General features: G+C 38.7%; 1 protein-coding gene across 5 annotated transcripts in view; it reads right to left on the minus strand.

Moving 5' to 3' along the window:
* The window catches only part of GRK3 (G protein-coupled receptor kinase 3), a 124,424-nt gene that overhangs the window by 52,089 nt on the left and 45,904 nt on the right, over window positions 1–26,431 (minus strand). For 4 of the 5 annotated variants that reach the window (XR_015549964.1, XM_087424036.1, XM_087424037.1 and 1 more), the window contains 4 exons: window positions 22,577–22,650; window positions 12,198–12,299; window positions 10,378–10,452; window positions 3,383–3,444 (listed from right to left, as the gene is read on the minus strand). Coding sequence is in view for 4 of the 5 variants with exons in the window: in XM_087424036.1 (XP_087280162.1) it covers window positions 3,383–3,444; window positions 10,378–10,452; window positions 12,198–12,299; window positions 22,577–22,650 (313 nt within the window). In the remaining variant the exon portion in view is untranslated. The remainder of the gene's footprint in view (window positions 1–3,382; window positions 3,445–10,377; window positions 10,453–12,197; window positions 12,300–22,576; window positions 22,651–26,431) is intronic. The other variant, XM_087424039.1, reaches the window with a different exon arrangement.

Raw genomic sequence — 26,431 nt, forward strand, 5'->3', positions numbered from 1 at the left:
ACCAACACACCGCTTCTCCAGCCGTGCTGAGGCCGTGTCTCACATACAGCAACTAGAAGGATCTGCAGCTATGACATACAACTATCTACTGGGGCTTTGGGGGAAAAAAACAAAACTATGCCCTTGGACCAAATCTGGATGCCCCTGTTTCTATAAATAAAGTTTAAAAAAATAAAAAAAAAATGACAAAAAATAAATATTCTATTATAAGAGCAGCAAACCCTCAGACAGTGCTTCTCATGTGCCACGCCCTGCTCAATTACTCCTCCCAACAACTCCACGACCACGTACTAGGATGATCCCCATTTTACAGCGGAGGGGACCCAGGTTTGCTCAAGGCCACACAGTGAGAGGACGGGTGGATCCGAATTTGAACCCAGACTACGCACTGCCTCTCCAAGATGCCAACAGTACAGGTGAGAAACGCTTAGACCAGAACCAGAAGGGGCACTACGTCACACTGCACTGACAGGACCCCACAATCACTCAACTGCTTGATGAGTATCTTCTCCATCCACGAAGAAAAAGCATCTATCCCATCTCTATTTAATACAGACATCATTTTGATTACCTCTCTCATTAATGAGCAACATATCTATAAAGTGTTTGTGTTTTAAACATTTTCAAAAGAAATACGCTCTACATCAATACTCCTTAAAAGCAAAGAACATTCTTTGTGATTGTTGGATTTCATCTACCCCCAACATGATTCCTTATACAGACACAGTATTCAGGGTTCTCAGAATGAATGAATGAATGAATGAATGAAAAAGAAAGGAAGAAAGGGAGGGAGGAAAGGAGGAACGGAGGGAAAGAATTTTTATGAAGTGCCAGGTATAGGTATTATTGGCATTATAACAGAATGCCTAAGGCATCCAAATATCCCAGGTCCCTGGGGGTTTCATTTAATATGCCTTCTAAGGATCTATTAAAAATACTTCTGAGGCTAATAATCAAATTGAAAACCAAAAGCAGAAGAATTCTTTGTAATTACATAGCATCTTTTTTTCGATGAATCTAAAATGACTTTTAAAAAGCATGTCATTGATCTTCCTAACATCTCTATGAGGTTGCTAAAATAAAATCATATTTTGAGAGTTTCTGGGAGTTATTTCAAACAGTTTTTTAAAGCATGGTGAGTGCAAACGACACAAGCACATTGGAGTGTGGTCTGCACTTATGAATCCACGACTGTTACTTTGAATCCACTTGATGTGCTGGGCTAGCTCACGCTCTCTTTTCTCACGGATGCTGGAGCTCAGAGCTGGCTACAGCAGGTAGTGATCTGGCACATTTTACAAACTTGCAAAAACACACTCCCCCCAAAAAAGAACACCCTCACACAGACATTTTGCCCATTAAGTATGGGTTTACTGTAAGGATTTCTTCTTTAGGAAGTACAGATGGCCCCTGGGTTTCCAGACTCAGTCACGTGTCCACGGGGCTTCCTTGAGCCCTATGCCTAGGCAACACCTCGTCACTAGAAGGGGCGCCTCTTGATGGAAGAGGACCAGTGGCTGAGAACAGAATAGAGCCTGGGCAACAAAGGGCTCAGACAGCCAGAGCCCTGGCACACAACTTAGGAGCACCTCAGAGGGAAACTCAGAGGTTAGAGAGACAGAAATGACTGGGGTGCAGTGAGGGTGGGGTGGGGTAAGCATGTGTAACTCTGACCCCTGACTCCGGCTTTAGATTTTAAGCAGCTGAAGCTCACTGCCTGAAGGAGGCTCACAGGCCTCATCCAGAAGAGGGAAAATGCCCCCTCCCGATTCAGCCCTGCCTGGAACTTAGCCTGGCGCCCTGCTCGGCCTCAGGAGAAGGGGAGAGACGAGCCCCTGCACGGCTGAAGGCTTCCTCTTCATTATCAGACTGCAGTGCAAGGGTCCTGAGGATGCCCAAGGCCACAGGCATCTATGTATGGAGTGCTCGTGCTTTTCAAAACCAGGACTCGAAACTCTTGGTCTGATAAAGGATTTTTTTATGCTAATTTGAGACTGTATTAACAAAAAAAGAACCCCAAAAGGTATAAAAATGAACAAATTGACCTTAAAAATAATTCACTGACATAAAGTGCTAACTGTCTCAGAAAATCCAGTGTGCGTGCAGACCGCTTCACTTGCGTTTCCTGTGACAGTAACCGTGAACGGCTGAGTCAGCAGGAGAAAATGACCACGCAGGTGCCTGCTGGCGAGAGAGAGGATGCCCGGCAGAGGGTTAGGTGACCTCTTCCCCAATCCTAATTGCCATCCCCATTTCTCCCCTCTCCCTCAAGGGTCATATAAAAGCTAAGTTGACCCAAGAGTTGGAAAAGGCCAGATTTCAGAACCAACGGCGATGGAGTCGGCCCTGAGCCAGCGACCCATCCCCTCCATTTGATTCCACTGTTTTTTGGCCAAGTTTCTGCTCCTCCTCACAAAAGTGGCGTCATTTGCATGAATATTAGTTTCCCAAAGTATTGACTCTACTCCAGGATAAAATTATCTCTTGAACTCTAGTAGAATCACAACACAACTTTTTTTATTAAATTACTTTAGTTCTGTGAATATGTGGAGGACAAAAACTGCAGCGAAGCAGCCTTTGTTCTTAAAGGGCAATTAGGGGACAGCTGCAGGTGGCTCCAGCAAGGAGACACAGCCATCACGTCAACTGTCTAGAAATGAGCCGAGTTTACGGAGAAAAGTACAGTCAGTGTGAATGCAGATTCAGCTTTAGAAGGTCCCATTCCAAAGGGGTGTTATCACAGAGGACTCAAAATACTGAAGAATCAACTGAAGAATCAACATGCTGAAGAGCATATCAGCTGAACCCTTTTACAGGCATCATTGACAATTTTCAGAATTTTCTATCACAGACATGCTCTAAAGTTTGAGTAACCCAAAGGGACTTATTTATTAAATATATTAACGATGCATATGACCACAGACATTTGCCTATATCCTCAAGTTCTCTTACACAAAAAATCAAGTGCAGGCTTGTCCCACTCTGGGTGATATGATTTCAAAGTCCAAATGAATTAAATAAATCATAGAGTCGTGTTTGTATTAGCAAAGGTATCTCAATAAGATAGTTTAGTATTAAGGTGCCCTAGTCTGTTTAAATTTTAGAGCATTTTGAAGCTAAAGAACTACAAGTCAAAAAGAGGTTAAGCTATGCAAATCACAGATTATAATGTAAGGTATTGAGGAAACAGTCTAACACAAAACCTGGCACATAGGACACGGTTAATAAATACTGGTTGAATGAATAAACACACATTTTAAGGACAGCACTTACTGAGTAAAATGAAGTATACCTACACCAAGATTTTATATATATACTAATATAATATGTCAAATTTATCTCAATAAAAAAGGATTTTATATATATACATAAAGTTTCATACCTTTCCATAAATTTTTGAAAAATGTTGCCTCGAAGACTGTCACAAATTTCTTCTATGTATGGCTGGAAAGGATGGAAAAGAAATTCCACACTGCATAAATAGGAACATATTAAAGTAAAAACACAAAGCGGTGAGACTGGGACTACCTAGGGCTCCCAGTTAACGTGCTCCCACAGCATCTTGTACTTGCCCAAATTCTTGGCCCTTATCCAGTGTTCACTAATGGATTCATCATCATGATTATATAACCATTATCTACACCACTCGATGGCATGCTCCATGAAGGCGAGGACAGGTCTATCCTGTTTGCCACTGCATGCCTACCCCCTAGCACGGCTCTTGGCAAGTCACAGATGCTTCTTAAATGACCAGAGTCAGCTTCATGGGCGTGAGATCTGTGCAGAAGAGCCCAGGGCTTGGTTTAGTGCCCTGCTGATGCCATCTTGAAATTCTTAGTAATTTCCGAACAAGGGGCCCACATTTTCATTTTGTACTTGGCCCTGTAAGTTATGTGGCACATCCTTGTAAATTACCATTAATTAACTGTGATTATTATAAATTATCAGCATTAATATTGAGTTTTAAAGACTAAAACTCTTTAGTTACTTATTGATTTTCTACTTCTTGGAATCACAGAGCTAATGGTAACATGGGGGAGAGTTAATCCCACTCCTCATTTGGCACATGAGGAGGCTGTGGCGCGGCAGGCAAGTGCTTTCCCAGGGTCTCTGAGCAAGTTCGTGGCTAACCCAGGATGGAGGCAAGGGCTCCTGGCTCACTCGTGCAGTGCTCATCCCCCCATGGAGAACAATGTCCTTCAGTTTCATGCCGCTTTACACATGACTGAATAAACGGCATCAACTTTTCTCTTCCATGTGATGAACTTTAAATCAGGAACTACAAAAATATCAAATGCCAACATTTCACAGTTCAGCCTAGAGTCAGTTTGATAGTTTTGGAAAATATCTTCCTACCCAACACTCGAATGACTCAAATTTAATGTTTTCTGTGTCTTCACAGATCATTCTGAAAATTCGCAAAAAGGAAGGACCAGACCGTGGAACTGTCCAAAGCAAGTGACAAGACCAGGAAGTCTGCAGAAACCACTGTCACCAACACGGGCTGACAACCGCAGCTCTCCTGGGGCCTCACTTCCTGCGGCAGAAAGGAGACTCGGGGCTAAGCCAGCCTCCGCCGCCTTGCAGGGCTGTCTCTGTCCCGGGCAGGGCGCTGGGACTGGTCACTCAAACCAAACGGTTCCCTCCTTGGTAAAAGTGGAAGCTGAACTCTCTCTCTGAAGCTCTTTCCAGCTCTGAAACCCTATGATTCCATGACAACATACGATCTCTCTCTTAGCCGAGCCCTCTAGATGCGAAAGACTGAGGGCCGCAAGTCTCAGAGGTTCAAAAGACAAAACCAGTCAAGAGTTCAAAGTTCTACAAAGAGGCTAAATTTGTACATCACCAATTTTCTATTTACAAAAGCTATAATGTTAATTAGTATTTTTCTTTCATATTTTATCAAACATCCCATACTTTCTGCTAACAAAATAAAAGACAAAGGTCACTAGAAATTGTTAAGACTGCACATAATACACCATATTGCCACTTTTCACCAAAAAGAACCACAAAATATGTCAAGTAAACAGCGCAAAGCCCGAGTTCAACAGTGGGCTCATGAGCAAACTGCTTCCCCTCGCTGATTCTCAGTCCCCCATCTGTAAAATAGGATCGCATCTCTAATTTGCAAGGCTACATGAGAATTAACAAGATTAAGAGTGGTGAGAGCCGAGCCCAAGGCCTGGCACATCGTAGGCACCCAGGACCCCTCCCAACCCTTGCCACCAAATGTTGCCTACGTCGTTACTTATTTCTAACATCAATTTTGCAAACAAAAGAATTTAATAAAAAGGATTTTGCATCTCCTTTCAGAGCACTTTTGTTTCACTACCTTCTTCTCCTTGATAAGAAATTTCAACTCAGGCATCACACTTCCTGATTTCAAAATATATTTTAAAGCTATAGTAATCAAAACAGTAACTGACAGAAAGACAGACATGACAGACCAATGAAACAACAGTCTAGAAATAAATCCACATATATGGTCAACTGATCTTCGACAAGAGGACAAGAACATACAATGGGGAAAGGACAGTCTCTCAACAAACGGTGTTAGGAAAGCTAGATACCCACATACAGAATGAAATGGGACTCTTATCTCACACCATATACAAAAATCAACTCAAGATGAATTAGAGACTTAAACATAAGACTTAAACATACAACTACTAGAAGAAAAGATAGGGGAAAAAGCTCCTTGACATTGGGCTAGGCAATGATTTTTTTTGATATGACACTAAAAGCTCAGGCAAAAATAGACAAGTAGGATTGCATCAAACTAAACATCTTTTGCACAGCAAAAGAAACAATCAATAGAGTGAACAAGCAACCTACAGAATGGGAGAAAATATTTGCAAACCATATATCTGATAAGGGGTTAATACCCAAAACATAAAAGGAACTCAACTCAATAGCAAAAACCAAACAACCTGGTTAAAAAACGGGCTAAGGACCTGAATAGACAATTTTCAAAAGAAGACATATAGATGGCCAATACATACATGAAAAGTGCTCAACATCACCAATCATCGGGGAAATGCAAATCAAAACCACAAGGAGCTATCATCTCACACCTGCTAGGATGGTTATTATCAGAAAGATAAGAGCTAACAAACGTTGGTGAGGATGTGGAGAAAAGGGAACGCTTGTGCTCTGTTGATGGGAATGTAAATTGGTGCAGCCGCTATGGAAAACAGTATAGAGGTTCCTCAAAATATTAAAAATAGAACTACCGTATGATTCAGCAATCCCACTTCTGGGTAGATAGCCAAAGGAAATGAAATCAGTATCTAGGAGAGATAACTGCACTCTCACATTCATTGCAGTATTATTCACAATAGCCAAGACATGGAAACAACCTAAGTGTCTGTCAATGGATGAATGGAAAAAGAAAATGTGGGATGGATATATATATTACATATTCAACCTTTAAAAAGAAGGAAATTCTGCCATTCGTGACAACATGGATGAATGAATCTGGAGGACATTATGCTAAGTGAAATAAGCCAGATGCAAAAAGACGAATACTGTATGATCTCACTTATATATGGAATCTAAAAAAGTTGAACTCATAAAAGCAGAGAATAGAATGGTGGTTGACAGGGGCTGGGGGGTGGGGGAAATGGGGAGATGTTGGTCAAAGAATACAAACTTCCAGGCAAAGGAAACCAGGATCAAAATGAAAAGACAACCCACCAATCGGGAGAAAATATTTGCAAATCATATATCCAACAAGGGGTTAGTCTCCATAATATATAGAACCCACACAAATGAACAACAAAAAAACAAATAACCCAATCAAAAAATGGGCAGAGTATATGAACAGACATTTTTCCAAGGAAGATACACAGATGGCCAACAGGCATATGAAAAGATGTTCAACATCACTAATCATCAGGGAAATGCAAATCAAAACTACACTAAGATATCACCTTACACCTGTTAGAATGGCTATAATCACCAAGACAAAAAATAACAAATGTCGGAGAGGTTGTGGAGAAAAGGGAACACTCATTCACTGCTGGTGGGAATGCAAACTGGTGCAGCATCTATGGGAAACAGTATGGAGATTCCTCAAAAAATTAAAAATAGAAATACCTTATGATCCAGCTATCCCACTTCTGGGTATTTAGCCAAAGAACTTGCAATCAACAATCCAATGAGGCTTATGCACACCTATGTTCACTGCAGCATTATTTACTATAGCCAAGAAGTGGAAGCAACCCAAGTGTCCCTCGACTGATGATTGGATAAAGAAGATGTGGTATGTATATATATATATATATATACACACGGTGGAATACTACTCAGCCATAAAAGAGACAAAATCGTCCCATTTGCAACAACATGGATGGACCTGGAGGGTATGTTAAGTGAAATAAGCCAGACAGAGAAAGACAAACACTGTATGACCTCTCTCATATGTGGAATATAAACTAACACATGGACAGAGAAAACAGGTTGGGGGATGGGCACAAGGGGGGAAGGGGCGCATTTATACAGTGACTGACAAATAATAAAGTACAACGGAATCTCACAATGTTATAAACTATTATGACATCAATAAAAAAAAAAAAGAATACAAACTTCCAGTTATGCAGGATGAATAAGTTCTGGGGATCCCATGTTTAGCATGGTGACTATAGCTAATGACACTGTATTGTATACTTGAAATCTGTTTGCTAAGAGAATAAATCTTAAGTGTTCTTACCACACACACAAAAAAGTAATCATGTAAGGTGATGGCTATGTTAATTAGCTTGATTGTGGTAACCATTTCACAATGTACACATATATCAAAACACCACACTGCGAAAACACTACCTTGAAAAGATATCTGCATCACCATGTTCACTGCAGGATTATGTACAACAGCCAAGACATGGAAACAACCTAAGTGTCCATCAACGGATGAATGGATAAAGAACGTGTGGTATTTATTTATACAATGGAATATTATTCAGCCATAAAAAAGAATGAAATCTTGCCATTTGTGACAACATGGACGGAGCTCGAGGGGATTATGCTAAGTGAAGTAAGTCAGAGAAAGACGAATACCGTATGATCTCATTTACACGTGGAATCTAAAAAAAAAAAACACAAGCTCATAGAAAACAGATTGGTGGTTATCAGAGGTGGGGGGTGGGTGAAATGCGTGAAGAGAGTCAAAAGGTACAAACTTCCAGTTATAAAATAAATAAGTCCTGGGGATGTAACGTACAGCAAGATGAATATAGTTAATAATACTGGATTGCATATTTGAAAGTTACTAAGAGAGTAGATCTTAAAAGTTCTCACCATATGAAAAAAATTCTGTAACTATGTATGGTGATGGATGTTAACTAGACTTATTACAGTGATTGTTTTGCAATATATACAAATACTGAATCATTATTATACATCTGAAACTAATATAATGTTGTAGATCAATGATACCTCAATAAATAAATATTTTAAAAAATAAAACAACAACATCACACTGTATATCTTAAATTATATACAATATTTGTCAATTATACTTCAATAAAGCTGGGGAAAAAAGAAATTTCAACTCAAAGAACTTCAACGCACTTTATGGTTAATGTACCTCTATAAACAGAACAACCAAAGGTATAACTATTTATACTCTAATCACAATGCAGTGATGGTACACGTTACACTGAATGGCACTAATACACTCCTTATTTTAATCCACTTAATAATGACTATTTCTTTCACCTAATAAGAGTACCATCCATTCTATATCTATTTTACCAAAACATTATTTTCATTTAATTTTTTATGAACAAATCACTAAAGTGTTTTTAAAAGATATACTGAAGAAGTAGCTTCTAAATGAATGTTCCTTGAAGGCATGAATCTTGAAAAGAATCTTGGTGGTCTTTGTATCTCACCTGGAATGCTTTTTTTTTTAATGTTACTTATGCTACAGGAAAAGTTAAAATCTGAGTTGTGAAATCCATATACTGTGAGGATAATTTAGCAATGTTCAATGTAACGGACTGTAAGACTGTCAATGAACCATGTCAGAGTCAGCTGGAAACTGAAATTCTGATGCTAAAATATCATGGAGACAACCAAAAGCAGATATTCACATCGTACTTTTTGAATGTAAAATATCTGATAATAGCTAACATTTATGAGCACTGCGACAGGCAGGCTCAGTTCAAAGCAACTCACGTGCACCTGTCTCACAGAATCCTCAAGACCCCCGTCTCTGAGGGAGAGTCCATGTCATCTCCACTTTACAGATGAGAAAACTGAAGTCAGAAGTGCAGTAGCTTGCCCAGGGACTCCCAGCCATGGCCCTGGGATTTAAACCCAGGTCAATGGATTTCAGAGCCCAAGCTCACAACCAACTAGACTACATAGACAGGTCCTACATTTTAAGAAAAGTCCTAATTATCTAATTATTTTCATTAATTAATAGTCTAATTATTTTGGCAGAAAGGTAACACCCAATTTGTTACTGCATCCAAATGTTCCAAGAGCCAAATTAGTATTTTCTTTATAGAATAGATTCATTTTGCAAAAATAAATAAATCCTGTCATAAGACACCAAAGCAAAAATCAACTTACTTCTCTGTAACTGACTGAATAATCCAAGAAAAGGATAAATTAATTATTTCCATTTATGAAAATCATTACATCACTTAATGGCATTCTTTCATATTTCTTATACATCATAGAGACATAAAAGGTACATTATCCATTTGAAAATTTGACCATGTCCTTGCAAGCCAGTGCCACCTCGATAGAAAACACACAGGATAGAAAAGGCTTTGGGGAGGAGAAACCATCACATCTAAAGGGCAGCAAATACATAGGCCCATCAGCTGTGGATTTAGTTTTCCAAGTCTTGTCATTTAAATCTACATGACTGTGTTGTGTTCAAGATATGAGGAGCCGAGGCAAAATCCAATTCCCCAGTGATGACCCCAAGGTCGTTCAAACATTCACTCCTGATGCCTGAAAATGGATATATTTCATCTGTGGGATAATCCTCGCGAGGATTGACACTTCTAGCACCACAAAATAAATCTTGTAAAGTCCCTGCTCATCACAGGCGCCTGGAATGTCAAATGGGAAAAGGCTTTTTACTCCAGTGTCTTGTCTTGATAATTTATAGAAAATACCAGAAAGTTCTAGTGACTTTTTTCAGGAAAGCCTTTACGAAGGATGTTGGTATAAGAACATTTCTCATTTCAATGAGAAGACGAGCAATACTAAACTTCAGTTGTTCCAGATAAACCTCCAGATAAGCATACAGTTTTATATATCAATTCCTCTAGTACATTCACACACGCACAGAGAATGTCACCAAGTCCAACGGTTAAGCAAATTAGAAATATGTATTTGGACATAATTTTATCCTACCTGGAAAAGAGTTGATGTCACTTGCTTCTTGGATAGATGACTTTGTACATGTTCTACAGCTTGCTTTGAGAATGGCTTTTAAAAATCAAAAACAATATTTTTTTCCACAAATACAAAACATAACAAACCTCTGCATGTTATACAATATCACAACATATAATTTAACACAACAATGACTGAACAGTAACCTATGGTAATTACATTAACATGCATTCTTAAAAAATCTGTTGGGTATTTGTGGGCAATCCAAACAGGATGCTTGTTCCTCCGAGCTTCCAGAGTTCTTAGAAACCATGTGGAGAAGGAAGATAATCGTGAGGGTGTCTGACTGACATATCTAGCTCAACATGAGCTCAAGATTAGGGTTATAAAAAAGTGTAAAGAATCTTATCACCTTATTAAATGCATACATCCCTCAATTAGCTGATAATAGGGTCCTAAAAATGTAAAATTTCTACTATATAATTGAAAATGAAAATATACTTAAGAATTAAATGCCGGGATGACAAAGCTAAGCCAAGGTGGTAAAAGGCTCTGGGGTAAGGGAAGCCTTGCTGTGTCCACAGCAGAGGGGAATTGGGTCTAAAAGAATGGAATCGACACTGACGAGAATTACACACTCTAGCCTCCCCTAAAACTTCAAATTACGTCTTCTTCAATAATGCACAAGAAGAAGAAAAGCTTAAAAAGCATATCCTACTGCTAGAAACCCTCCAAATTGCTGAGCTCCATGAAAACTAAGCTTACAGAGGCTTTCCCAGTGAACATTTGGCATTTTCCAAGGTTCAACCATTCTCCAGCAAGGTAGCAAGGCAGAGAGCAGGAATGATTAGCTCTAGCTCTGAAATTCTTTCTACTACAAGGCAGATGAGAACCATAAGCAATGTATGCTACAAGAGGTGTCATCTTTAGCCACAGCTATTCAAAAGTCAGTGGGAATTGTAAACAGCACAATAAATATAGAAGCACTAACATATGTCATTATCATCACCAGCGTTATCCAATCAAACTTTCTGGGGTGATGGAAATGCTGTGGATCTGTGCTGTCTGATACAGGCGCCACTAGCCACAAGTGGATGTTGAGCACCTGAAATATGGCTCATGAGGAAGTCAGGAATTAAATTTTTATTCCATTTGATTTTAATTAATTTAAATTTAAATAACCACATGTGGCTAGCGGCTACTGAATCGGACTCAGCAGGCCAGGACTATTAGGACACTCCTTTGGAAAACAGTCTTAGTGTAGAGAGATTACATGGTAAATTTTCATTATTCATTATCCCACTCACTCTTGGTAGAAGACTTTCCTGGGAAGCTGGTTTATCCTAACGGCCAAATTGGAGTGTACACCTGATTTACAACGGGAAAAAAATGATCTCAACCATTATTTAACTATTAATGAACAAAATTAACATCATAATTATAATCCTCCTTATTGAGTCAAATAAACCATTTAAGATTTATATCTATCAATATTTGATTAGCCTAATTGTTAAAGTATAGATCAATTAAAAACAATAAAGCTGAACTTCCTTTGGAAAGTCTAGAATTGAGATTAGCCTTTTATTCCATTGACCTGAACTAGCTATTTTATCAATTTTTGCAGCGAAAGTATCCGCTTTTGGAAGCGTATATGGAGCAAGAGACACTGGATCAGCATTATCAGGAAAGAAACAACAAAACAGAAGAAGTAGGTTTCATCCTGGATGACGATCGTTTAACTTTTAAACATCTCCTCTTATCTGACTTTCATTCTGGAAACATGGAAGATGGTCTCGTATTTATCCACATACAGTAACAGAACCAAAAGAAGCGCTTACATGTGAACAAGACAGCAGCTCCTTCATGATATAGGTATCGTAGATTTGCCGACTTCTACAAAGGCGATCTTCCTCATTCTCAAGCTTTTCATATTCTTTTATCTAGATTTTTAAAAATTAGCATTGTTAGGAATGTCTTCCTAGAAACTTACCTTATTAAAAGATATTACTATGAGATCAGGCAAATTACTGAACTGGCTATTGCACAGGAAACAACTACTTCTAATGTTGTAATAATGAAGTTGGAATAATTTAAATTGAACTTGAAAGATACAAATGGATTTTTTTCACTATGATGAACTTCATCACTTAAATTTAGAAACACAATATTAGAAAACAAATACTGCCATGGTTACAATTATCTTACAATACATCGGCCACGGACCATGTATCCTTGCCAATTCTCCTTTCCAAAGAACAAATAATTTAAATTTGGCTGTAATTCAGTTCTAAGAGTTATGCTGGGGATCGTTCTCACTCAACTACAGTGTTACAAAACCAACAAGAGGAAAAGATATATGGTCAGGATTCCTGCAAAGCGATTTTTTTAATCAACTAAATATTTTAGAAAGGCACTAACCGATAGATAAAAGCATTGGTTTTTCAGGTTGGAAACTCACCTGCACTACAAAAGTATTAACAGAAAGGTTACTTCAAAGAGTATATTTTGCTAACTTAAGGAAGGTAACCTGACTGGTGTTAAGACAAGCCAGGTAATTAAATGTGCTTTAGAAATGTCTGCCTTATGTGGAAATGACCCCAATTGCTTTAACCTGATAACAGAAGCTTCTGGATTAGAAACGTGTTTTTATTTATTTACAGAAATACTTTTAATCCAAAAGACAAGAAGAGAATGGAAACACAAATGAAATACGGAGCTGGTTGGAAGACTGCAGCAAAGATCTTCAATATAATGACTAATTACTTCGTATGATTTGTTTTTGGAAAGAAAAATGTTTCTAACAGGTAGCCAGTTATTACATTGACGTTCATAATATCTGCATGTTCTTTATTCTGGTATGATAAAGCTGGGGCTAACTACTCCTATGGGAGAGAGTATAAACTGAATAGAAATAAAAGTTACCCTTTTACTTTATATCTGGGGTTGACAGTTTCGAAATCAAAATCAGTAAATCCTATAAGAATTTCTGATAAAGAAAGAGCATGGTTGGCAGGGAGGGGGGTATGCGAAATACTGAGGTCCTACATGAAGGCTAGCTGGTTCACACACTGAGAAAGGACTGGGATCATCTTAATTGCCCCGAAGTATCATCAGTGTTACACTGAGACAGCTGAAACTCACAAGTCCAGGGCTTAGAGTGGAGTCTTGGAAAAGACAATAAAACCTGACATAAAGGCAGGCACACTGGAGTAAGCCGATACCCCATCCAAGAGGAAAAGACTGTTTTAACGAAGAAGCAATCCAGCAATGTTGGCATAACCAAAGGACCCAGCTTAACCATTCTAAGTCAACTTGTCAGTCAGACAAGTTTGAAGAGCTCGAACATATGCCAGATGCAAACGTGGTAGCTGCAAGGCAAGAGAGGCCTGACACCAAAATCCTAAGCAGAGTCAGAAAATAAACAAAGGACTCTGGCTTGGTTGACTTCTTTTGTTGTTTTGTTTTAGATAGGTCCAAAGGTTAACGTCAGAATGCTGGGATAAGACAGGTCGACTGTTAGTGAACCAAAGGCAAATGCTTCTGCCTAGACATATGAACAAACTCAAGGAATAAAGCCTTCATGGAATTATTATGCTTGAAAACAAGTGTAATGACATCTAAGTCTATGTTCCACAGGGCCTATAAAGCAAGCTGACACCTAGTTAAACAAATGCTGATTCTATGGAAGTTTTCCATGAACTGTAATAATCCGACTCTACAGAAAATTCTAGTTCCTTGGGCAAAGGATACTCTGAATCACGATATTGGCGTTATTAAGAGCCTTGGGCCTCATTAACTCCAACTTGAACAACAGAAAAGGTAACTCTTAGTAGGCAAAGTAAAAGCCTAAAGTATCTGAGGCTGTAACACAAAATGAATTTTGAATTATCAGTAAGACCACTAATTAAAGAACATGCAGTCAACTATCAACTAACTCTGGACAGGATGTCCTTATTGTAGCATATGTATAGAAAATGCCACCTCTAATTCTGGCAGTTAGGTTGTCCAGGTCACCTGAGCAGGCAGGGGCCTGAGGTCAAAAAGTTCCCTCCGGCAGAACAGAAGCATCGTCATCAATGATAGACATTCACCGATCATACCGTCCCTTTCTGCTTTGGCGGTCACAACACTCACAGCTGAGCATGTAGCCTAAACAACCAGAACCCTAAGAGCAAGCACTTTGTGTCCACAGCTGTCACAGTGTCCACTTTCTCACCTCTCGCGTGTTCCACTGCCACCCCAGTGAGACGGTCTAGTAAGTCACTAAGCGCCTCTGCCTTGCCCTATCAAGGGTCTGTCTTTTGTCCTTAGCTTCACTGACTTCTCAGCAGCATTCAACTCAGTTGTCCAATCCCACCTTCTCTCAAGCTTTCTTCTCTGACTTCTGTGATCTACATTCGCCAGGGGCTGGCCATACTGGCTCCTCTTCCTCAGTCTCCCTTGGCAGTTCTTCCTCCCCTGCTGGACTTCTAACTACTGAAGTGCCTGAGAGCATGGTGCTGGGGCACCCCTTTTTCACCTGCTATATTCTCCTTAGGTAGAGCTGTTCATTCCCACAGTGTCAATTACTAATTATATTCCGATGACTAAGACTGCATCTCCAGGACTCACTTCTCCCCTGAGCTCCAGAGTCTAAATATCTAACTTGCTATTTGACATTTTCACATCCCCTCTACCCCAACCAAACATACTCTTCCCCTAGTGTTCTTTATCACAAACATGAGTAAAACGATCCTCCCAGTTGCTTAAGTCAAAAAAGGAATAATCATCATTGATTCCGCTCTTTTCTCACACCCTCCCCCCACCATTCCCTACAACCAGTTCATCAGCCAATCATCTTGGATTTACACTCAAAACATATCACAAACCCAGGCTCTGCTTCAGGCAATAGCCAACTAACTGCTACCAGAACAATACTCCTGGGAAAACAACTGTAAATTCTGCACATATATAAAACCCAACTACAATGGAGAGTGACCAAAAGTACACAGATAATGGGGAAGGGGCATCAAACAGAAGCTGGAAAGTAAGAGAGAATATTCCTGAAAATAAAGAGCCAGAGAGGGGGAATTCCAAAATTGTCTGTATAAACTATGTCAAAATCTCTATTGGACCCCATAATGACTTACACACATGGCAGACCCACAGCAGTCCAGCTAGGGCTAAAAGAACTGAACAAGATTCAGCTGCTACCCACTGTACAAGAAGAGCTTGAAGCTTGAGTAAGCCAAGTTACCTGCTAAAGCAAAACATCAATACCCTTTAGAGAAGCATACGGAGTTTACAGTATCTACAATACATCAATCACAATGTACAAGATATAGTCTAAAATTATTCTACACATGAAGAAACAGGAAAATGTGGAGAATGTGGAAAATGCAAGAGAATGAAGGCCAATCCAAGGTGACTCTGATGTTGGACTCATCAGACAAGGATTTAATGCAGCTATTATAGCTATACTCAATGACATACCAGAAAATATGCATGTAACAAATAAAGAGATAGGAAACAGCAGCAGAAAAAATATTAACTATGAAAAGAACCAAATAGAAATTTTAAAACTACAAAACACAATATCTGAAATAAAAAATTCAATGGATGGACACAACGGCAGACTAGAGATGTCAAAAGGAAGAGCCAATGAATTTGAAGACGAATCCGTAGAAATTACCCAATTTGAAGAACAGAAAGAAAAAATACTTGGGGAAAAAATTGAACAGGGCATCAATGATATTTACAATATCCAAAAATCAAACATACATATAATTGGAGTCCCAGAAAGAGGGGAAAGAGAGATTGAGGTAGAAAACATGTTTTAAGAAATAATGGCCCAGGTTTTACCAGATTTGGTGAAAGATATAAATTTACAGATTTAAGAAACTCAGCAAACCCCACAAAGGATTAACACAATATCTAAAATTACTCCACTAAAATGCAGAGACTGTCAGAAATGAGAGGGGTGGGATGAGACACTTTTATATCTGTCTAAAAGAAATACACTTTATATATAAAAACACTAGTAGGAAGTGGATGGGAAAAGTTATATCATGAAAACAGTAAGCATAAGGACACTGAAGTGGCTATATGAATGTCCAGTGAAGTCATTTTCAAGACAAAGAATATTACCAGCAAGAAAGAGGGACATTTCATATTAAAAGACATAACAATCTTCAATGTATATGCACCTAATCACAGAGCTTCAAAATACATGAAAAAAATGACAATAAAAAGAAGAAATAGACAATTCTACAACCAGTTGGAGATTTTATCACCCTTCTCTCAGCAACTGATAGAACAACTAGACATAAAATCAGTAAAGAGGTATGTAGATCACATCAACCACCTTGATCTAATTGATAGTTAGGAAATATTTACCTAACACTCCCATTTTAAATTTTCCATTGGCTTTAGAATAAAATCTAAATTTGTTACTCTGGCCCCCAAATCCTCTCTCTGTCTTCGACCTGATCTATCCCACACTACCCCGCCCCTCTCATCCATTCCGACCACACCACACTGGTTTTCTTTCAGTGCCTCAAATACGTTCTTCCCACCACATTAGGGGCTACATCTTAGCCGTGACTTCACCCTAAAATGCTCTCCCTCCTCACCCTGCTCCCATCTTCAAAAGATTAGCTTCCTTGTCATTCAAGTCTCAGTTTAAACGCCACTTCTTCAGAGAGTCGGTCTTTGACCCATCAACCTAAAGTGGCCCCCAAGTCACAAGAACTCACAGTGAGTTTCAAGTCTGTTCAGAGCATAGCGGTTATTACTTCCTGATACGTTTCCTGTTTATTACTTGTCTATTGTCTGTTTCCCTCAATAGAAACTCAAAGAAATAGAATAGAAGCTCAGAGAAAGCAAGGACTTGGTCTATCTTGTTCATCCAAGCAATGCCTGGCCCAGCATTGGTGTTTGATAAACACTGGTTGAATGAGTGAAGAAAAGCCTATATAGTAACTTTACCTCTGATCTTATATTTATTTTCTGTTTTCCACGATTTATTTCTAAATCTAGGTATAATATACATATTTTTATCAGCTGCCTCTAAATCTAACTGGAACAAGGAAGTGTATAAATCAACACGGTGAGCAGTAACAACATGTCGGGCCCTGTTCTGGTGTGTTGCAGTCACACACGACAACCCTAACAGACAGGCACTGCTTTCACTCTAATTCTTAGCTGAGGAAACCCACGTAGGGAAGCCAGACCGCTTGCCCAAGTTTACACAGCTAGTAACTAGGCAGTCTGAATTCAGAGCTTGAACTCTTAACCACTCTATTACAGCCTCCCATGTGCCTAAATAGCACATCATAAATACTATGGTTTAGAAAGCAATTATGCATCCAGTATCCTATTTAGCCTCACAATTAGCCCGTGAAGTAGCAGGAGATGATTACTAACCTCATTTCATAGATGAGGTAACAGAAGCTCTAATATTAAGGCCCCATATTGTGAGCTCCTCAAGTACGGGACAGTGTACTGTGAGCGTCTGTCAGCTCCAGGTCTGAAACAAGGTAGATGCTTCAGAGTTTGCTCAGTGACTGGCCCCACATCCCACAGCAAGTGAGAGGCACAGCTGCACCTAGATCCCAGCTAGGCCTTCTGACTGAGTCAAATAATGGTCCAGATGAAAATACTGATTACACGCACAGACACAGCAAGCGTATAATAAGCATTACGTGAGCATTCGAGACAATGAATGGTGCGAGAATCAGAGGGGTGAGCAATCACGGAAGACTGCGGTAGCTATACAGACAGACTTCTTAGAGATTATAGACAACGAGCTAGACCGTAAAAGAAGGTAGGCTTCCACAAGCCGAGAAGGGGAAGCAGCATTCCAGGCTGGGGCAAGGACATAAGAAAAGCGACAAAAAGAAGAACAGGCTCAGGGGGTTTGGGGAATGCTGGTTAGTGGAAGTTCTATGTAAGAAGGTGGAGAAAGAAACAGAGGGAGCGGTAGGTAATAACTAATATAGAGCTACGTGCATGTCAGGATAAGCTATGAGGACTTTAATGCACAGGAAATGGTAAGCATTAAAAGCCTGGGAACACAGGAAAGTGGAAATAGAATGCACAAAATATACATTGCAAGATATCTGACAAGAGTTTTCCAGGGATTGGGGTCATAAAACAACCAGAAATAATGAGACTGATGCAACCAAGGAGTCAGAGAAGAATGACTGATAACCTCAATGCTTAAAGGCTTCACTGATCTAAAGAACTGTATTTGAAGCCCCAAGGCTGGACGGTATCTTCAACAAAAGATACAGAGCATGCTGCTGAGGAGCTTAGAAGCATTATTCTCCGAGGGGACAATCTGATGAACCAGATCCATCGTGTGCCAAGCCAGAAGACAGGCGAGAAGAGCTGGGGAGCAAGCCAACAAAGAGAAACTCCAATGTTTAAAGTTCAAATGGAAACACATCAGCAGTCACCACCATACTGGCAAGAAATGCTTAAGAAATAACCCCAAGTAGATTGCCCATCTGATTCAACCTGGCGAAATTTATCTATTAAAGGAGATTTCCCTGAATTTGACAAGGCAACTCAGGACATGCTGAAACGGGAGAGGTGAAGCTTTTAAGAACACAAGAAAGAAATTTTTTTTTTTGACAGATCAAGCTGTGATACTCATCCAGATAAAATGCCTGATAATGATTCAGACTGAAATAATAGTTACTTTGTACTACGTAAAATCCTTTTGGATTTAGCTTACTTTTTTTTACATGATGCTAAACGTACATCATAATTTGACCATTCTTCTTGGAAATACATTAATATAATTTTAAAAGTATAGAAAAATATCAAGTTTTCAAAAAACCAAAAACAAGGAAGAAAAGAATATCCCTCCGATTTTCAAACTTGTACAAAGATTACTAACACCAGTTCTAATTATGTTTTGCTTTCTTTGGACCATTTAAAATACTTTAGGGTAAAGATACATCATGCTAATAATAATAGCATACGTTATTTCTTAAATATATTTTAATTAAAAATATTTTCTAAGTTCTGTTTCAATTTCTTCTTTGACACACAAATTATTTAGAAGTGTATTCATTCCAGGCAGTTAAGGGTTTCTTAGTAAACTCTGTTATTAACTTTGAGCTTCATTCTATTATGATCAGAGAATACTCCGAACAGTTTTGATCTTGAAATCTGTAGAAGCTTTCTTTAGGGCTCAGCATATGATCTATTTTGATAAATCTTCCATGTGTACTTTAAAGAAGGCAAATTCTATTTTTGCTAAGTACAGCATTCTATATATGTCAATCAGGCCAAGTATATTCATCACTTTATTAATATCTTCTACATTCTCACTAATTTTTTGTCTGTTTGTTCTATAAGCTCTTGAAGAGTATGTGTTAATGTCTCCCACTAGAAATGTAGAGTTGTTTTAGATCTGTCCATTTTTGCTTTATATATTCTGAAGTTCTGTTATTTGTAACATACAGATTTAAGATTGTGATACTGACCCCTTTATCATTATGAAATAATTTCTCTTCATCTCCAAGTAGCATTGCCATGTACTTTGTCTGATATTAGTGTTACTATACCAGCTTTGCTTTGGTTAATGTTTGTATTGTATATCCTCTTCCATCCTTCTGTTTAAGTATGTCACTTGTAAGCAGCATATAAAATAGCATTTGGTTATTTATCCAGGCAGACAAACTTAGACTTTTACTTGGAGTATTTAGTCCATTTACATTAAATGTAATTACTTATACAGACAGATTTACAGCCACCATCTGAAAAATCTGTTTTCAATTTGATCCATCTATTTTACGTTCCCCTTTCATTCCTTTTTTGTCTTTTTTTAGATTAATCCAATGTTGTTTTATTCCATTTTCCCTCTTTAACTTGTCAGATACACACAGTTTATTCTTTTAAAAGTTACCTTAGAGATTACAATATGCATCCTTAACCCATTACACGCCAATGCAAATTATTACTTTTACTATCCCCCCCCAATAATCCTAGAATCTTAAAATACGTTAACTTCCTTAACCCCTCTCCTGCCTTTTGGGCTACTGTCGTACATTTTAATTTTATGTGCTTTTTAAAATCTAAAAACATTATATCATTGTTTCGCATGGTCAACATTCATTTACATTTTACATACATATTTACCCTTTATAACATCCTTTTTTCCTTCCCGTATATCCATCTGGGATCATTTTCCTTCTGCCCAAATCTCTCTTTAGTATTTATTGTAACACAGGTCCACTACCGACAAATTCTCCCAGTATTTGTCTGAAAATATCTTTATTTCATCTTCATTTTTGAAGGAAATTTTTGCTGGGAATAGAATTCTAGGTTGGCAGTTTTCTCTCTTTCATTCCTTTGAAGACGGCCATTTCATTGTCTACCTTTCTGTTTATGATTTCTTTTAAGATGTCACAGTCAGGTCAGCCACATTACTGTTCCTTTCACAGTGCCGTGTCTTATTCCACTCTCTGGCTGCTGTGAACATTTTCTCTTTGTCATAGGTTTCCATAGTCTGATATCGATGTGCAAAGATAAGTTTCCTGTGTAGTTATGCTGTTTAGGGTTTTCTAAGTTCTTTCTACCTATAAGCTGCTGTCTTCCAACATTTTGTAAGATTCTTAGCATAATGTCTTCAAATATTCCTTCTGCCCCATTCTCTCTTCTCTTTTTGGGACTCCAATTCTACACGTGTTTCTTTTAACCATGTCCCACATGTCTTGAACATCCTTATCTATTTCTTTTTTACATTCTTTTTTCTCTGTGTTTCAGTTGGAGATTATCTACTGACTGCCTCCCTATTTATTAATCCTGTTTTATACTGTAACCCATCTGCTATTGGTTCTAGTCATCAGGTTCTAACTTCAAATACTGTACTTATTCTTCTAGAATATCCATTCGGTTTTTCATAATAAATTCAAACTATGCCGAAATTCGCTATTTCTCCATCTATTTTGTCCATCTTTTCCTCTATTGTCTTGAACATATTATTTATAGTTATTTTTAAGTACTTGTCAGCTAATTCCAATATCTGCTTCATCTATGAGTCTGCCTCTATTGCCTTTGTGAGTCATATGATCTTGCCTCTTAGATGTCTAATAATTTTTTACTGTATGCTGAATACTGGAGAGTATCTCTATATTGTTATTTTCTACCTGCAAAAAAGACAGAGGGGGTCCCCTCGTACTCTGTTACACAGGTGGGGAGGGGGCTCATTACCCAATGAGGGACTGAGCTGGGCTGGTCTGGGTTGCCACTTTTGTAGTACTCAGTCTGCCTCTGGTTTGCCCTGTTCCTAAAGCAGACTCTCCCTGGAGTTCAACAAGAGATCCTTGTCTCCTCAGCCCTAGATTCAGTCTTGCCCTTAAGAAGTTTTCAGAATAGCTCTTTGGCCTCCTGTCTCAGCTTCAAAACTTGCCCCAGGTCTTGAGAGGGAGACTAATCACACATTTGGGGTTTCTCCAGTTTCAGTTGTTTTTCACTCTAGCTCCAGAAACCTCTTCTGGCTTTTCTGTCTCCCAGAAGCATCCTTCTGCCAGGGGTCACACCTGGACTCTCTTCTGCCCACTACGCCTGGAATCGACAGCTGCCCCAGGTGACAAGTAGCTCTGGATATTCAGTGTCAACAGACCACTCCCTAGGGTTTCCTCTCTTGCCTGTTCTGCTTTCCAATTCCTGCCACAGCAGGTCTGCATTTCAACACAGCACCGTAAGGCAGTGGGAGATTTCAGTGTGTCTTCTAGAAACTTTTGGCTTATCTCTCCAGCTCCCCTCCAAAGGTCTTGTTGGGAAAACCAGCTGTATGTTTGAGGCCCCCTCTCCCACAGGTCTCTGATTTGTCACTCCAGCAACGTGTGACAAGAAAACTTTGCTAGTTTCTCTTTTACCCAGTGGTAGCCCTTTGCCTGAGCTTATATCTCCAGAATCAGCAAGTTTCTGCAGAAAACCAAATGGCTAGTGAGCTTCAGTGCACCTCTGAATGATTCTTCCATCTCTAGAAATTTAGTCCAACTATTTCTCATTGTTTCCAGAGCACTCTGGAAAAATACAGTTAAAAATATGACTTGTATAGATGCTGTCAGCATCTCTAATAAACTACATATTATATCTTGTACTACTAATTACTTTCAATGACTTTCTAAATATTTGTAAGATATTTAGCAGTCTTAATATTTTCCAAAGGACAGTTTCAATATGCTTTTGAAATAAAAGCATCAGTAAAACTTCTTACCTCTTCATAAAACTTCACCTGAGGTACAGCTTCATTAATTTCATTCAAACAAAAATCTTTAAATAGCAAGAAACCTAAAGGAAAAGAATAAAAAATTTCAGGGTGGGCAGTAAATTGAAATTTTACCTCACAGGATATTGTCAAAGTAATGTGTTTATACCTCAATCTCTTCCTCCCCTACCTTAAAACAAAATAATAAAGATTTCAAGAGGCTACTTATACTCTAGAAGGAAAACTCCAGGTAAAGTGAGAAGAGCACATCCCAGGCTCCTTGCTTTGGGGTTCCTTCTCTATTCACAACCCTCCCACTTTTTAAAAATGCATGGTAAGCAGTGCTGGTGGTCCACCACTTAGAGCCACTGGTCACTACAGCAAGCAGAAAGATAACCAAGAAATCAGAGATATGGGTCATACAGAAGTGTTAGGAAGAGTCACCATAGAGCTAATAAATACTGTGCCCACAGAAATAGGACTCAACTCCATAAAAAGACAGAAGGACATTCATAACCTTTCTAGCCTTTTCTGTCACCACCAGCTACCTCAAAGTCCCCATGGAATACCCCGTGCCAGAGCAGACTACCCATTCCCAGACCATTCTTTGCTCCTTCACAACTCCAGGCTTCATCTTTAAACCATCAGTACCTTATGACTGGAATACCACCCCCAATGCACAGTACACAGCAGGAAGCCAATAAATATTTGTTGACTGAATGTGTGTTTACATGGTCCTTCCAACATGCCTCTGTCAGAGTACTTAGCACACTCCAATTAGTTATCATGTCTCCCACTCCATGTGCAAACCTACTACCCCACTTGGTGCCCAACACAGAGTCAAGCCTAAAGGAATGAATGAAGTTGAGCAGGACAAACTGACACCACTCTGGGGGTAGAGATACTGGAAGATTATAAAAAGTCAAAAACAACTTAAAAACACCAAACAATTTAAGGATTGTTAGAAGAAACAGAAGTCACAGAAAGGAACTGAAGAAAGACTCACAAAAAGTCTAACGTGTAGGGAGAAGGTAGACCAGAATTCCCCAGATAAGATGCGGACAAAGGATGCAGCTTTGACAAGATTTTCATTCAAGTTAGAGTAAGAATCACGTAACTTGAACTTGTCTGTTGCTGCTCCATAAATTCCCCTCCATAGTTCCAGGAACACGACCTTCGAAAATGGCAGATGTTTGTTCCTTGGAACTCAAAGAAAAGCATTAGGCCTACTCAAGTTCAACAGGTAAGGCCAGCCTAAGCAGGGTTGGGTGCAGGGCCCTGCTCATCTTAGGAAGGAGCTGTGGTGAGGGTGAGGCCACACATGAAGGAGGCAGGAAATTCTAGAAGCAGACCAGCAGGAAGAGCTGAAGATGCAAATCTATACCTATTTGCATGTTAATATTTTTATTTTAAACCAGAGATTGGTTGTCTTTTAGTTCTCATTCATTTCAAAGTAATTTCTATTTCCCTTGTCATTTCTTCTTTGATTCATGAGTCATTCAGAAATGTGTGGTTTAACTTCCAGATATTTTGGGGTTTTTTCTCAGGTATTTTTCTGATATTGACTTCTGTTTAATTCTGTTGTGGTTAGAGAACATATTCAGTATGATTTCAATGCTTTTAAATTTATTGAAACTTGGTTTTGGCCCCAAATTTGGTCCATCTAGGTGAATGTTTCATGGGCACTTGAAAAAAGAAAGCGTAAAGGGTGGAGTGTTTCATTAAGCAAAATAAAAAGGCAATTAAGCCAAGTTGGTTGACAGGGCTGTCCGGGTCTGTGCTCTAAATTCTTAATGAATAAATGTCTGTCTACTTATGCTATCCGTGATGGACACAAGACTGCTGAAATCTCCATTTGTAATTGCGGATTTGTTCATCTTTTCTCAATTCTGTCAGTTTTTGCTTCATGTATTTCTTTTTCTATTTTTGGAAGAGAAAACTAACGTGAATTTGAACTTAGGTATTTTGATCATATTAGAGATGATTTTAAAACATCTAAATGACAAAATGAAATAAGACCACACTTGGACCACTGGCTTTTGATGGCACTTGGAATCAGACTGAAACTGTTCATCACGACCTTTCCTGCCCTGTGGAACCTAGTCCCTGTTTTCTTCTCCAGCCTCATCTCATAGCATCTCTCCCAAGCCCACTTTTCTTAGGCCAAGTGTCTGTATTCTAGTTTCTCTAACACCAAGTTCAATGTGCTCTCAGGGTTTCTAACTCGCCATCCCCACTTCCTAAAACACTCCTTCCCTGGATCTTGAGAACATTCAGAGCTCAGCTCACATGTGCCTCCTCCTCGGAGAGGCCTTCTGTGATTCTTATTCATTCTCATTCTCTCTCATCTCTCATCCATTCATCTCTCTCTCACAAACACACATGTAGGAGCACACACGTGCGCGCGTACACACACACACCTTGTTCACAGACCTTATGACTACCAAAAATTATCATATGCATATGTTTTTTACTTCTATATTATCTACCTCCCCCAACACAACATAAGTTGCATATGGACAGGCCACATATCTCTCGTTCTCTACCACATTTGCAGCAACAAGAACATTGACTGTTACGTGGAGAGAGCTCAGGAGAAAGAACAAAGAAAGGAAGGAGGAAGGGGAGGAGAAAGGAATTAAGGAAAGAAGAAAGAAAGGAAAAAGGGAGGGAGGGAAAAAAAGAAGAAGGATGAGGGAGAGACGGAGTTGAATGAATAAACATCCAACTTAAAATGTTTTTACCTACTTCCTTAATGCAGTTTCCATTGTCAATGTGCACGATAAACCAAAAAACTATTTTAACATTCTCTAGGAGAAAAAAATCAGTATTTTCTTCATCTCTGCACATAAACTGAAGCTTTACTTTCTATCACAGCAGCTGTTAAAATGGAGCACCAAGAAGAAAGATGTTTTGCCTTTTAGATAAATTCCAGTTCATTGTGCTCCCGGCTGCAAGCAATTTACCTTCATCAGGCTTAAATTACACAAAAGAAAAAAAAAAAAGAATGAAGCATTACTCAGATTAGAACAAAAGCTAAAGGGCAAAAATAAGGAAACAATTTGCCTAACAGGTTCACTTCATCACTGTGATTTCTCCAGATTTTAAAGAATAAAAAACAGTGACCCAATACCTGCTTACTAGATAATTGTGGAATGCATTTACCCTTGTTTCTATATTTGAACCACCACAAATTGCCTGAATACTGATTAACTTTTGAGCAGAGATAACATCCAGAAAAGGCAAACGATCCCAATTTGCCACCACAATATTTTGCAAAAATTAGTGGAAAGAATTGTATTGCTTTTTATAAAATATCAATGAAAATTTTTTATAATATACAAAGGTAACTTCTTATATTCCTTTTTATAAAATATCAATTAAGAACTTTCGAAAGTATTAAGTGGCTTCTATGAGAAATTTTGAAATTTAACCTCCTAAAAAAGTTAAAAAGGGAAAAGAGAAATATGGAAAAACTCTTGCAAGACATAATACTTGTCCTAGGCTTTGCCAATGAGATACAAACACTAGGAAGAAGGACAGATTGAGTAACTGCTAAAAGGTCCTACCAAAATTGACTCATTTGACACAGCATTTACTGAGTGTTTTCTAAGAGCCACTGTGCTATGCACTGGGGATGCAATGCTGTAGACGGAGTTTTTCCCATAAAGGGCTTAAGCGTTGATGTAAGGTCCAGACAACAAAGAACTAAACAAATAAGATAACTATAACTTATGGTAAATGATACAAAGGAATTAAATATGATGCTGAGATGGATGATAAAAAGAGGAAGATGTATTTCATACAAAATGTCAAAAAGACATCTCTGAACTCTGAGATGAACAAATTACAAAGCATTTCAGA

The sequence above is a fragment of the Ceratotherium simum genome, chromosome 35, assembly GCF_057802395.1.
Source record: "Ceratotherium simum simum isolate JZ-2026a chromosome 35, ASM5780239v1, whole genome shotgun sequence".
Classification (NCBI taxonomy): Eukaryota; Metazoa; Chordata; class Mammalia; order Perissodactyla; family Rhinocerotidae; genus Ceratotherium; species Ceratotherium simum.